This window comes from Coffea arabica, chromosome 7c, assembly GCF_036785885.1.
Source record: "Coffea arabica cultivar ET-39 chromosome 7c, Coffea Arabica ET-39 HiFi, whole genome shotgun sequence".
NCBI lineage: Eukaryota > Viridiplantae > Streptophyta > Magnoliopsida > Gentianales > Rubiaceae > Coffea > Coffea arabica.
This window is the reverse complement of record NC_092322.1, coordinates 35,789,251-35,804,579: the sequence shown is the minus strand read 5'-3', so window position 1 is coordinate 35,804,579 and position 15,329 is coordinate 35,789,251. Positions and strand designations below refer to the sequence as shown.

Below are 15,329 nucleotides of genomic sequence, written 5' to 3'. Positions count from 1 at the left end.
ATTAGAGAGAATACAGGAAAACTGTGAAAGAGTCAACAAGTCAAAAACTGACTAGTTTCCTATTCACGATTCCTTCTTGGTAGTTGTCCAATTGGTAACTGTTTTTGCCACGTCAGCACAATTAGTTACTAATAACAAACACAGAAATGTAGCTGCTTATTTAGCCAACTACTAACCAAGATTAATCATCCTATTCCACGAGACGACCCTACCTCATCAGATGGTTCTACTTCTTGATGCATCAATTCCTTGCGTTTGTGATGGTTCTGGGAGAAGGGAGTGGTGTCTGTGGCTACCAGAGCCAATAAATAGCAGATAAGGAGAAAGGTTAGGAGGAAAATGGAGTTAAAGAACTATTTTGCTAATTTCCAAGTCAGACAAGGATGCCAACGTCGTTTTTGAAGCACTCTCGGATTTAGTGGTGGAGTTCATCATACCCACCAACTTCCGAAATTTGAGTAGTGGCCGGCCAGTTCATGTTAAGAATTGCCAATTTTATATTTTAGGTAACATGAATGTGCGAAGGTTCAAATGGGTGTTCCAATGGCCACTTGAGTACCATCTTCTTCTATTTAGATAAGATAAAACATCTAAAGAAGATTTAATCCAACGCTAAAAGAAGCGGGAATGAATATTTAAATCATACTTAAAAAAAGTTCAGTCCCTGTCTAACCATATTCACTGATGACGCCAAGGACAAGAAGAAGATGTACTTTCGGATGCGCCAAGGAGCTCCTCCAAATAGTCAGTGCCTAAATCTTCCAAAACCAATACATTATTATTATTATTATTATCATCCAAGCCCATCAAATCTTGACTTCTCTTTTTTGCTTAGTGCATTTCTCCTGTTCATGGAGTTTCGTTTCTTCATCACCAAAACCGGAGAGTAACCCTCTTCAAAACCATACTGCATCTGCTTCAACGACTCGTAAACTACCTCTACCGGAAAGTTAAGAACTGCCGTGTGGTGGTTCTGCCATGGAGATGAAGCTCAGCTTTTGGGTTTGGTTGAAATGAAGAAGAAGAAGAATTTTGGGAAGTATTCGTCCTTTACATTTTGATTTTGGTCAACAGATAAGTGGTTTGGCATTTTTACCCTTGAAAAGTTGGCCACGTGGTGTGCACGTGAGATATTCTGGGCAAAAATCAGTCGGAAAAGTGAAAAGGGACTAAAATTGATCCTTTTTTATTTGCTAAGGACTAAAATTGATCTTTTTCGATCTGAGGGACTAAATTTTCACATTTGCAATATGTGAGGGACTATTTGTGTAGTTCTCCCAATATTAAATCTAATACATTTGAGTGTATATCACATTCAGTGATAAGTGAATAATTTATTACTTATTTTTTGGAGCAAATTTTGCCTAGAAAATTTAGTGTCACTTAATTAATTCAAATGTTCAATTTTTTATTATCAAATGCACTTGAATATATTAAAATTTGAATCCATTAAATTTAAGTGTTGAATTAGCTTACCAAACAAGGCCTAAGATTTTGAGAAGCAAAATGAAAATAGAAAGAACTTTAAAGGTGCAAAGTGGAATAAATCCTAAGGGTCCGTTTGGTTGATGGGATAACACAGGATTGGATTAATCATCATGTGTCATTCTATGTTTAATTGCATTTTATACAGGAGATGACACACCTAACCGAATGAATCCCCTATTCATGGGATAAAATAATCCCATGGGAGAGATGGGATTAGTCATCCCGGGATCACTAACAGGTAGGATAATAAAATTTTAAACTAATTTATCCTTACAAAAAATACAAATTTATACTCTTATAATTATATATATAATCCTACTCTCACATGATAATATACTATGAATGGACTAATTTGCCCCTACTATTTAATTTTAACGTTTTTGATTAATTTGCCCCTACTACCAATATAACAATATTTGGACTAATTTATCCTTATGAATGATTTAAATTCAAATTAGCTATTATATAACCATACTCTCACATAATAATATCATAATAAACAGACCAATTAGCCCCTACTAATTCTATTAAAATTTTTGACTAATTTGCCCCAATTCATTATTTTAAAATTTTTGACTTTGTGAATGAGGATTTCAATAAGTTCAAACTCGATCCAAAGAAAAATCTTCTATATTAGCCTGAGTTCGGCTCATTGAAAGCTCTTAAATGAATTCGGTTTTAATTGATTTAACCTTAATTTAGTCAAAACTTGGCCCATTATTTAATTGAATTTCAAATTTAGGTTCAAAAGCTTGGACAAAATCTATTTTTAAGGGCCCGAATGGGCTAAGTTTGAATGAATACCAATTTTTATATATCAAAACCCTTGATTTACTTTATAATTATAAAGTTTTAAACTACTCTATTTTAATAAAATTTATAAATATTAAATTATTTATTAGATTATTTTATTAATATTTTATAAAATATTAAATTATTTTATTAAAAAAAATCTACAAATTAAGGGATGCTTTGGTTATTAAAATAGTAATCCTTCCTCATCCGATCTCCAACCAAACATAAGATAGGATTATTTTCCAACATATCCTATCTAACCAAGAACCAACCAAATACTAGACAACTTGGATTATTTATCCAGTGATGACTCAATCCAAGATTAATAATCTGAGAATGAGCCATCCCATCTCATCTAGTTCATAAACCAAATGGAGCCTAAAAGGTTAACGTAGAGTGATCTGATCATTAAAAGTGTTACTCTTCACGTCTAGTCAATCATACAAGCTATAGAGAGGAACACTATTCTATAGAGACAAGAGAAGACTCTTTTTATTAAAAAAAAAAAAATTTGTTATCCTCTCATCCCTTCTCACACTCTTTTTTATCCCATACTGTCAGGTATATCATGTACGTCTTTTTAATTCCAATTGCCATATAAATGATTTGAATCTTGAGTTTGATAATGGAAAAGATTCTAAGAACCCTTGCTTGACCACTGTAACGAGATTTGATAAAGTAATTAAATGAACTAATTAAGTTTTGTGATGCTTCAGTAGTAGTCCATCCATGAAGACTCCGTGAGTTTGTAAACTGCGTCTATACATGCGTATGTAAATTAATAAGTTTTTTTTATATATATAATGTTCTATTTTGTCAATTTGTAGGTTTCTTTTATGGAACCATAGAAAGGGGGAAAAAGAAAAATAAGGAAAAAATAAATCACAGAAACAAAAATATAGAGAATACAAAAAAAAAAAACTTAAACATCAAAAAGAAACCGGAAGAAATAACAAACCCGGCAAGCCAAAGCCCAAAATCAGAAAAGCATAAAAATGAAACAAAGGCCCAAACAAAGAAAGAAGGTCGAAAAACAAAGCAGAGGAAACACATATTTGGAATTTTGGATTACAATCATTTGGATAGAAGAAAGTTAAAGTCAGCTTTCACCTGGCATTCTGTACTTCTTAGCAACAGTCATTTTTTTTTTTTCATGTAATGGCTTCCTCGTCAACGTTAATATTGGTCTTAAATGATTGGCAGCTAATGGTTTTGTCTATTTTCTAAATATCCTTGTATTAAATATGTTACATGTTATAGAATATCACAATTAGATGTCAAGTTAAATGAAGAAGAATATCTATTGTTCAGCAAAAATATCATCCAGCTTCTTTAATTTGTCATTTTTACCAGGTTGAACATTGAACAATTAATCACAGTGATTAGAAAATAAAAGATGAAATAGCATAGAAAAAAGTTTAAGTAAAGTTACACCCTTTAGACTTTTGCTACGTTGAAGAATGCAAAGAAATGCAAGTGGCTACCAAACAGCCTCCTTTTATTGCATTCGTTAGCCAAATATTGTTATACATGAAAATATAATCGTGTTGATGCGAAATTTACCAATTTGTTCCTATGCACTTTCTCTATTGAAAAGTAACACAATTTAGATCCCTTTTTTTTTTCCCTTTTTTGGTCTATACTAAGTATTTGTTGCATGAGAGTTTTATTGAGGAAAAAACAGAAACAAGTCAAAATCTTTTGTATTACTGAAACAGAAACATGTATGCTTGTTGTCCGCTGGTTTTAAGGATCATTTGATCATTAATTTCAATCCGTAGTAGCAATGAACACTAATAAACATCAAATCAGAAAAGAACATCCTACAAACAGCAGGATTGAACATGGAGAACATTTTACAAACAGATTGTGATGGATCATAAACACTATTAAACATCAGACCAGAAAAGAACATGGAGAACATTTTACAAACAGATTATGATGGATAATGTTGGCTTGATAGAATGTGATAGGTTGCAATTTTATCATTTATTTTATTATTAATTTTCCCTATTATCTGACATATTGTGGATTAATTGCTAGATTCTACTCACTTTTGATATTTTGCATTTATTTCAGGGAGTAGAACGAAAATATGATAACAAGTGCCAATTTAACAGAAAAAGAGTCTAAGGCACAGAGTTTATCCCAGAGGCATTGTTGAAAAAGGCAAACTTGTGCCCATTTTAGTAATTGCCGAAGACAAAAGCATTAAAAGGAGGAACGCACGGCTGAAGTAAAGGGGGTCTTCTTCTTCCCCTGGAGGGAGCCGCCGCGCAGAGGCCAGAGGGGCTATGTGGCTTCCTTAGTTTTTCGTCTTTTAGCTTAGCTTGTTTTTCACTTTTTCTTCTTAGCTTTTGGGTAGTTATTCTCCACGGATGGCAGGAGGAATTGGAGCTTCTCCTTTGACTTTTCCGCATGGTCCTTGAATAGTTTCTCCCTTCTTCGTATGTCAGACGCATTGAAACAATCTATTGCTTCTTGTAATTTGCTTTCGCCTTGAATAGAACGAATTGAGTTTTCCTGATTCTCGGGCACAATGGCCGCAGCTTTTGTTTTAATTTGGTGTGGATTTTGTTCATTAATTATGAACTAATCTCCTCACTCTAGTCAAGGGACAACGGATGCTTTGGGTCGCCTAAAACTGTGAGATCGATTTAATTTAATCGTTTTCTTTTATTTATTGGTATCCGCATATTTCTTGGTTGCTATGTTTATGGTTATTTAATTAATTGATTGTCTTGGATCCAGATAATTAGTTGATTGGATAATCTATTGTCAATTGAGGTGTTAAATCCGTAATTGTTTAATTACCTCAAAATAGTGACAACTGGCACGATTAGATTCGTGTCAGGGGGATACGCGGGCTAATCTAAAATAACCCTGGTAGTGCGTTATTTGATTAGAATAGGGCTCCTCTAATACGTAAGGCAATTGGGGAATTAAATTCTACGGGCGTACCTAGGATTATTTCTCAATTAGAGCAGTGATTAACGGGCGCACCTTGATCACCGACACAGTAAGGAGGGGTTGACTGTCATCGCTTGTTTGGTAGTTATAACCTATTTATTAGTAAATAATTGAAATTGCCTTTGCTTATCGATGATCAATTAGGTGAACCATTGCTAAAGTTATTCCTTGGCTAGATCCTTTGATTTTGGTAAATTGTTATTTTAATTTCTAGTTGGCTATTTTATTTTTATTATTTTACTCTTAGTTAGATTGCTTAAATTGTCACCTCTGAGATAAAAACACCCCATTGTCACTGTGAATTTGAAAAGGAACAATTACTCCCAGTCCCTGTGGATTCGACCCTGCTCACCGCTGTCTACAGAAATTACTTTTAGTTTGAGCAGGTTTTATTATTGCACAGGCTTCGACAACCTGTCAGAATGCATGATTGTGCTTGCCCCTGCAATGACAAAGTAATACAGCTGCATAAGGTTCAAACCAAATAATTTGGCACAGATGAAGAAGGGACATGATCAGTAATTATACGTCATTGAACTGAATTAACATACACATACAATTATATCTAACCTGGTGAGTGGAATGATCACACCAAATCAAGGAGAGACAAAAATGTTTCAGTCCACTCTGGAAGATGAGAAGAAATGGACTCTCCTTCTGAGGAAACCTGCTCTGGAAGAAGGAAAAATTGCAGTACTACATGAGTTGAATGAAGAGGTATACAGATTACCCAACAAAATAGGTCATCTGGTTTCTTTGATTTGTCATTTTGATCAGTTTGAGCAATTAACCACTTAAAATAGCAAAATAAAACATGAAACCACACACAAAAAATTGCTTCCTTTTTTATTTCCGAAAATATTGCCTATTAAAGAATGAAAATGTTTGTATTTCAGCATGTTGTAGTGAAGAAAAACACATATTAAGTCCTATGCCCTTCCTCTGTTGAAAAGTAACACAACCATAGTTTGTTTTTTTTTGTTTTTCTTTTTGGGTTTTTGTCTCCACTTAATATTTGTATGCAAAACTGTGATTGTAGGTTTCAACATATCAGTCAATTGAATTATGGTTTTTATTGAGGAAAAATAGAAGTAAGTCACACTTTTCTGTATTACTCTTATTTACATGCACAAATTGGGAACATATAAGTGTATCTGGTTTGAGCATCATATCATATCAAGTTATGTAGTGATGAGAACATGAAGATTTGCATGGATTCCTTTCATTTTACAAGTCTGCACATTCTAATGATGGTTGATGGTGCAATCGGGCTCGAGAATCATTGAAGATCCAAATTTTCCAAATTTTAATTGGCTTCCAAATCTTGATTGGTATCTTGATTGATATCTTGATTGATTTCCAAATTGAGAGTTAAGTAAGTTGTTTGAATTAGGGAATAAAGGCTAAAGTCATGTTGACCATAGTTAAGCCAATTTGAATTAGTTAGTTTCCTATTCTAGTTGAATTAGAGTTTTAGGAAAGCAGTTAATTGCTTCCAAATTTGTTTAGGAAGTTATGTCAAGTTTAGAAGTCAAGTCAAATAAGGAAACTTGTATTGTTTCCAATTTAGATTAGGGTTTTGAGTCTTGCAAGGCTATAAATAGCCAACTTTATTTAACTATTGAAAAACACAATTATGAGATGAATAAAAAATTGAGAGTTTTCTCTTTCTTGTTCCTTTGGGAGCGTTCCTTGATACAAAGTGAGTTGTATCTCCTTTGTTCAAGTTTCGGCTTATCAATTCAAGACCATGTTGAATTGTGGCGCCTTCTACACTTGCTTGAGGTTCACTAATTCGTTTGGTTACGGGTTGAGATAATATCAACAAGTTCGTAGTCACGAGAATTAGAGGGGTCGTAAGGTCTTTCCATCTTTGTATCCATAACCTGGTCAAGATAGATCCTTCCGCTGCCTGATCGATTCGGTTCTTCAAGACAGGTTCTTGTTGGGTCGAGTTCGTATCATCTGGTATCAGAGCTTCGGCTCTTGATTCAGGTTAATATCCTTTTTCTTTTCTTATTTGTCTATTTTTTTTTTCTATCGAAACCCTAGCCGCCTTTCAATTTTAAAAGAAAAAAAAAATTTTTGGTTCTTGTTTTTTTTTTATTATTTTATCACTTGAGTCTAACCTACCCCTTTGATTGAACGAGGTTGGAATTTCTTGGTGTGATTACGTTCTTGAAAACAGATTTTTCAAGGGTTTAACTCCCATTAAATTTCTTCCAAGTGAAGTCCTAACCTTGCATCGAGTCGTCAAAAGCAAAAAAAAAAAAAAAAAAAAAAAAATACTGTTCACAGCGGTACTGTTCATCGGAACTGTTCACACTGTAGCAGTACTGTTCATCGTCGCACTGTAGCAGTACTGTTTATCGTACTGTAGCAGTACTATTCATCCGAAAATTATTATTTTTTTTCCTCTTTTTTCCCCATACCTTGTGGTTGTTTCTTGTTGTTCTTGCTTCTTGTAGTTGGCTTGATAATTTCTTGAAGTTCTTGGATTACATATAACATTCTCCGAGTTACTCCTTTGTAAACAAGCCCTCGATTTGAGGACAAATCGTCTTTCAAGAGGAGGGGAATGATGAGAACATGAAGATTTGCATGGATTCCTTTCATTTTACAAGTCTGCACATTCTAATGATGGTTGATGGTGCAATCGGGCTCGAGAATCATTGAAGATCCAAATTTTCCAAATTTTAATTGGCTTCCAAATCTTGATTGGTATCTTGATTGATATCTTGATTGATTTCCAAATTGAGAGTTAAGTAAGTTGTTTGAATTAGGGAATAAAGGCTAAAGTCATGTTGACCATAGTTAAGCCAATTTGAATTAGTTAGTTTCCTATTCTAGTTGAATTAGAGTTTTAGGAAAGCAGTTAATTGCTTCCAAATTTGTTTAGGAAGTTATGTCAAGTTTAGAAGTCAAGTCAAATAAGGAAACTTGTATTGTTTCCAATTTAGATTAGGGTTTTGAGTCTTGCAAGGCTATAAATAGCCAACTTTATTTAACTATTGAAAAACACAATTATGAGATGAATAAAAAATTGAGAGTTTTCTCTTTCTTGTTCCTTTGGGAGCGTTCCTTGATACAAAGTGAGTTGTATCTCCTTTGTTCAAGTTTCGGCTTATCAATTCAAGACCATGTTGAATTGTGGCGCCTTCTACACTTGCCTGAGGTTCACTAATTCGTTTGGTTACGGGTTGAGATAATATCAACAAGTTCGTAGTCACGGGGATTAGAGGGGTCGTAAGGTCTTTCCATCTTTGTATCCATAACCTGGTCAAGATAGATCCTTCCGCTGCCTGATCGATTCGGTTCTTCAAGACAGGTTCTTGTTGGGTCGAGTTCGTATCATCTGGTATCAGAGCTTCGGCTCTTGATTCAGGTTAATATCCTTTTTCTTTTCTTATTTGTCTATTTTTTTTTTCTATCGAAACCCTAGCCGCCTTTCAATTTTAAAAGAAAAAAAAAATTTTTGGTTCTTGTTTTTTTTTTATTATTTTATCACTTGAGTCTAACCTACCCCTTTGATTGAACGAGGTTGGAATTTCTTGGTGTGATTACGTTCTTGAAAACAGATTTTTCAAGGGTTTAACTCCCATTAAATTTCTTCCAAGTGAAGTCCTAACCTTGCATCGAGTCGTCAAAAGCAAAAAAAAAAAAAAAAAAAAAAAAATACTGTTCACAGCGGTACTGTTCATCGGAACTGTTCACACTGTAGCAGTACTGTTCATCGTCGCACTGTAGCAGTACTGTTTATCGTACTGTAGCAGTACTATTCATCCGAAAATTATTATTTTTTTTCCTCTTTTTTCCCCATACCTTGTGGTTGTTTCTTGTTGTTCTTGCTTCTTGTAGTTGGCTTGATAATTTCTTGAAGTTCTTGGATTACATATAACATTCTCCGAGTTACTCCTTTGTAAACAAGCCCTCGATTTGAGGACAAATCGTCTTTCAAGAGGAGGGGAATGATGAGAACATGAAGATTTGCATGGATTCCTTTCATTTTACAAGTCTGCACATTCTAATGATGGTTGATGGTGCAATCGGGCTCGAGAATCATTGAAGATCCAAATTTTCCAAATTTTAATTGGCTTCCAAATCTTGATTGGTATCTTGATTGATATCTTGATTGATTTCCAAATTGAGAGTTAAGTAAGTTGTTTGAATTAGGGAATAAAGGCTAAAGTCATGTTGACCATAGTTAAGCCAATTTGAATTAGTTAGTTTCCTATTCTAGTTGAATTAGAGTTTTAGGAAAGCAGTTAATTGCTTCCAAATTTGTTTAGGAAGTTATGTCAAGTTTAGAAGTCAAGTCAAATAAGGAAACTTGTATTGTTTCCAATTTAGATTAGGGTTTTGAGTCTTGCAAGGCTATAAATAGCCAACTTTATTTAACTATTGAAAAACACAATTATGAGATGAATAAAAAATTGAGAGTTTTCTCTTTCTTGTTCCTTTGGGAGCGTTCCTTGATACAAAGTGAGTTGTATCTCCTTTGTTCAAGTTTCGGCTTATCAATTCAAGACCATGTTGAATTGTGGCGCCTTCTACACTTGCCTGAGGTTCACTAATTCGTTTGGTTACGGGTTGAGATAATATCAACAAGTTCGTAGTCACGGGGATTAGAGGGGTCGTAAGGTCTTTCCATCTTTGTATCCATAACCTGGTCAAGATAGATCCTTCCGCTGCCTGATCGATTCGGTTCTTCAAGACAGGTTCTTGTTGGGTCGAGTTCGTATCATGTAGCAACAAGGAAGAAGATTTCGGAAATTGGGACATAAAAATTACTCAACACTGAACCAGAAAATGACAAGAAGAAGATTTTAGAAACAGATTGTGCATCAATGTGTTTCCTACTGCAATCAGAAATTTATCAGAAAGTTATGCAGCAGAAATTGCTTCAAAATACACATGAATTAACACATCATTGGACTGATTCAACATATAAACAAATGAAAAGAGACATGAATGGTTTGCCGTCGTAAACTGTTAAGAGAAGCATGAAGCATTATATAATTGAACTGATTCAACATATGCAAATATAGTTTTATCTGACCTGATGAGTGGAATCCCACTGTACATTCACTCTCACAATTGTCAACTGCGTGATGAGAGGATATAGACTCTCTTTCTAAAGAAATCTCCTCTGCTTCTGAGGGAGTTGACTCTGCTTCTGGGGAAAAGATTGTATCATCATAATTATCAATTTCGATCTTTAGAGCCACATTGCCCATATCCATCTGTTCTTGTTCAATTTGCTTTACAGAATCTCCAACAGACTCAGGACAATTTTTCACCACAATCATTTCAAGAGTCTCACACTCCCCTAAACAGGAAGGGACCTTTTCCAGCTCCTTACATCGGTGCAAGACCAATTTCTCAAGGCGGGAAAAATTATCAGAAAATGCAGTCCAGTTGCGAAATTTCAACCTTGACAATTTTAAGACTCGGAGGTTAGGGAACTCCCCTTCTTTCATTATCCATTCTTCCCCAACAAAGCAGCGATCAAGTAATTTAAGCACTTCAAGATTGAGCAGCTTTCCAATTGTTGAAATTTCACTCCATGGCTGACAATTATATGTGAGAGCCAACTTTTTCAAATTCAACGGGAATTTAAATCCACATCCGTGAAAACCAAACAAATGAAGTGATTCCAGTTGACTCAAACTGTCAAACTCAAGAATCTCGTTGCAATTTCTGGTAGCTTCTCTTGTTCCGCCCGGTTGTTCCATACATTTTAACCTGCGAATGCTTGGTAACTTTCTCAGTATCTTTTGCAAGCTTTGAGAGGAGGGATCAATTGCAAGGTCTAAAGTGTCTAAACAATCTAAATCTGGGGATACTTCCAGATTTTCAACTGGAAAAATAAAACCCATTGGCCATACTCCATGATAATTTAAAGCACGCAGATGACTCAATGTCTTAATGTTCCAAATAGTACTTGGCAGCTCAATACCAAAAACCGGATCATCTACGATAAGAGTTTCTAACCTTGAGAGGTTGGCTATCGCAGATGGGATGTATGCTACTCCTTTGAGCGCCAGGTATCTCAAGTGAACAAGCAATACTACTTCGATTGGGAAAGAATTGTAACGAAAGGGCAAACTCCGAAAATCCAACACTCTGAGAAGTTTAGGTAACAAAATATCCAAATCCTCCTCTTCATGTTCAATATGACCATGTCCAAACAAGATCAAAGAGCGTAAATTGGGAAAAATAATCGTTAACTCCCAAATCTTCAATTCTCTGGTATTGCGGACACAAACTCGGTGGGGGTTGCTTGGTCCAGTAATCCCAAGAGGGTTCCAAGTATGAACATCATATAGAAAACTTTCTTCTATGGCTTTTTTCACACAAAACTCGTGTACCAAATCATGAAGTAGACAGGCTTTGGCACCACCCACAGTTCTTTGTCCGACACCCTTAACTAAACTTCTATTAACTAGAGCCATAAAGTAGTCATAAGCTGCTTCCTCTACTCTCTTTCCTTCAGCCTGTTGCACGAATCTTTCAGAGATCCAAAGCCGTAACAACCTTCGCACATTAATAACCTTGTCTTCTTGAAATGTAGCAAAGTACAGAAGACATGGCTTCAAATAATCTGGTAGATGACTATAACTCAGCTCAAGTGACTTCATGCAGTATTCATCCTCAAGGACAATAGAACTTAGACTTTTTACAACTTCTTCCCAACTATCTTGTGCAGTAGTAGCAAGAATTCCAGCAACAAGGACAACTGCGAGGGGTAAACCCTGACAAAGTTTTGCTATTTGAGATCCAACTTCACTTAGTGCTGGAGGACAATCTTTCGTGCCAAATAGCTTTCTCTGCAGCAATGTCCAACTCTCTTCGTCAGTAAGATGGCGGAGATGGTGAGGCTCGCTATTAGGTTTGAAATGCAAAGATAAATTCTGGTATCTACTGGTGAAGAGAATCCTGCTTCCATTGGCATCATTCGGTAGTGATTTTTCCAACAAATTCCATGCCTCAACGTCCCACAAGTCATCCAAAAAAAGGAGATACCTACTTCTCAGCAAAACCTGCCTTAGTTTCATGACCAAATCATTTTCATCCATTTTATGATATTCATCAGAACTCTCAGAAGAACTACTACACAAAAGCTCAACTAACAAACTGCGTATGTTATATGTTTGAGAAACACGACACCAACGACGAACATGGAAATATGACCTAACTGAAGGAGCATTATAAACTTTATTGGCTAATGTGGTCTTGCCAAGGCCTGGCATACCCACAATGGGAACAACATCCAATTGCTTTGATCCTCTCGTAAGCCGATGAGTTATAGTTTCCACCTCGTCGTCAAGACCTACCAGATCTTCGTCGTGCATGGCGGCAGCAAGTTGTGACGGTATGTGAAGGGAAGTCTTGTTAACTCTTTGGGTTTGAGCATTATGGATCTCAGGGGCCTCAATCTTCAAAAGATTGATATCTCTAGAAACAGCATCCAAAGAATCTTCACATTTATCACCAACAAGGGCCAAGTCAATCAGTAACTCTGCCTTGTATGCAGCCTCCATAACATGACTCCAGAAAGCTTGAAGTTTTCCATTCTGATAGCGCTGCTCCTTGATATTTTCCAGGAAAGATCTTAAGAATACGAGATCGTTTTGGATCACTTGGATTCTATGATGTTGAAAACCAATTGAATCATCAGCCTCATCACACCTTGCTAGTTCCTTGAGATTTTCTAGGAAAGAATCCATACAGCCCAACTCATTGGGTCTAGGATAATTAAATGATGAATATGGTGATTTTAGTGGATAATTGTGTGCAACCTCTGCCACCATATATTTGAGAACTTTGTGCAAATGCAACACCGCAAGATCTATTTCCTTAGGCAAGCCTTCTTTGATTTCATTGACAGAAAGGGAGAAGGTCAAAATTGCTGCATCAGAGACCACAGCTCCAATAAGATCCTTCATTTCATCTCCTAGTTTCTCCTCCTGTTTAAGAAGGATACCCAGGCATCTTATTTCCTCATGGAGTCTTAGTATTTGATCCTTGACTGGAACCTGAAAACTGGCATAAGATCCTAGTAGATCCATAAGATAATCACGGAGAGAACCAACAAACTGGCCTACCACACGATCCTCATTCTTCTGAAGGGCTAAAGCATATGATGGTCTCGGTTGTTTCTTTGAAGCTGTCAGGACATGGACAAAAGTTTCTCGGACTTGGAGATCAAGAAGATTGATCTTCTCGTGCATCAGCTGATAAATTTCAGATTCCATTCGATTGGCCACTTGTTCATCATAGTCAAACATACATATAGAAATCAGGCGTCCAGCTGCAACTACAGTGTAAGTCAAGAGATCTGTCAGTTGCGAACATTCAAGACCTTGCATTGTAACAAAGCCAATGAGATTCCTTAAGAGTTTTAGCCTATATTTAATTGTCTCCCTTAGCTCCCAAGCACGGCAAACCCAAATGATATTCCCTAAAACGCACATAATAAGATCCATAACTAGTCGTGGATCTCCTGGTGGGTAATAGTCGATGAAGATGGCGGTGCATGATTTCTTGAGATCTGTCTCAAGAAACGGTTTGATCTTTTCCCCGGATCTGGTAACCGCACTTCGAATGATGTCAAAATCTAAGTGATAACCAGATTGAATAAAAATTAAAATAAACAGGCTGAAGTTCTTGAATCATCCTGATAGCCACATCTTGAATTCTGAAGCAAATAATTCTACGTCTCAAACTTTCAGACATAGTATTACACCTGTCCTCGCGATCATGCTCCAAAAGCGCTTCGTGGTTCCTCCTCCTCCTACACTTTTTGACATACAGAAAACAGGTTTTCATTAATCTTACCCGCTTCTTCAGGTCCTTGAAGTCGCAGCCAAATAGGAGCCCATTTTCAAGCTTGGTTAGAAAATCCAAAGCAAGATCAAAGCAACTAGTGCTAGTGCTGGAGGAGATGTGATGCGAGTGCAGATAATCATATAAAGCAAAATCAAAGCAGTTGGCGTTACTGCTGAGGGGATCTCCATTATAATATCTTCTTTTCACTCTGATATTAGATTTTTATCTGGTTTAGCAGCTGCTCAATAAAATCAGTTCAGGATCCAAAACTTTCTCAGAACTGCAGAAGTAATAAAAAGTTGAATAAGTTCGACCATACTTTCCCAGCAACTTCAGTGTAGCGCCAAACAAAGATTCCCGAATCTGGTGCTTTATTGGTGGCCATGCGTGTCCCAATTTGGTCCCTTGTTTTATGAGCAAATTGAAGTAAGATTCCTCCCATTTCGAGCTCAAATTTGCAGTCACATCAGCAATTAGATTACAACATTCATGTAATGGTTTCTGCATTAATTTTAATATCGTTCTTAAACAATAGCTGGCTTATGGCTTTCAAGTTTTCAAGTATTCCTGCTACAATATTGTGGCTAGCGTGTAGCTCTAATTAAATGCTTATAGAGGTGCAGCTTATCTATAATATATTATGAGCAAGAGTTTAAATTAGCGGTATGCAATGTTGTTTTTTTAGCTTTGCATTATTTATGATAATTGTGGCTATTTATGTAATTCAATGTAACAGCAAGAATGGGTTTTTACTTTAGAAATATAAAATATATTGAACTCAGATTTTGTTAACTTTCTTGAGCAATAGTTGGAAAGAAATTGTTTGTAAAGAAGTTTTAGAAATTTCTTTTGGCAATCAATTAATTTTAGAGCATGTAAGCAGATTTCCTGAATTTTCTTGAGCAATAGTGTAAAAAGAAATTGTTCGGAAAGAAGTTTAACAAATTTCTTTGACAATATTTTTAGAAACTAAAGAAGATTAGCGTATCAATTTCTTGTTCAACATGATTAATTGTTGCGATAAGAAAACTCTCCTGGAGAAACTTTTGGAAACTAAAGGAGAATATCTAAAAACTTGTAATGAATAAAATTATGAATGAAGGAAATACTTGGGGAAAGGGATTAAAATTAAATATTATACAAAAAAGTAAATCTTATATATACTGACAGTGTATAACCTATCATTGTTAGATCTATGATACATGTGCAAAAATTGAATTTCAAATTCGAATTTTGCATAATTG

General features: G+C 35.6%; 1 protein-coding gene across 1 annotated transcript; it reads right to left on the bottom strand.

Annotated features, from left to right (window-relative positions):
* Positions 1–5,672: 5,672 nt before the first annotated feature.
* Positions 5,673–14,436, bottom strand: LOC113699839 (putative late blight resistance protein homolog R1A-3). The gene is made up of 3 exons (XM_072056750.1): positions 10,313–14,436; positions 5,824–5,925; positions 5,673–5,695 (listed from the first exon to the last, which is right to left on the bottom strand). Exons 1-2 carry the CDS (start codon positions 13,740–13,742, stop codon positions 5,840–5,842), a joined length of 3,516 nt encoding a protein of 1,171 aa, XP_071912851.1. The 5' UTR covers positions 13,743–14,436; the 3' UTR covers positions 5,673–5,695; positions 5,824–5,839.
* Positions 14,437–15,329: the final 893 nt, after the last annotated feature.

What these genes read in the sequence shown, in the direction of transcription:
- LOC113699839 (XM_072056750.1), bottom strand. Translation starts at nt 13,742, where the DNA reads ATGGATCTTATTATGTGCGTTTTAGGGAATATCATTTGGGTTTGCCGT. An exon ending in AGTGGGATTCCACTCATCAG is followed by an intron (nt 5,926 to 10,312) that starts GTCAGATAAAAC and finishes TCCTTCTTCCAG; the next exon opens with AGCAGGTTTCCTCAGAAGGA.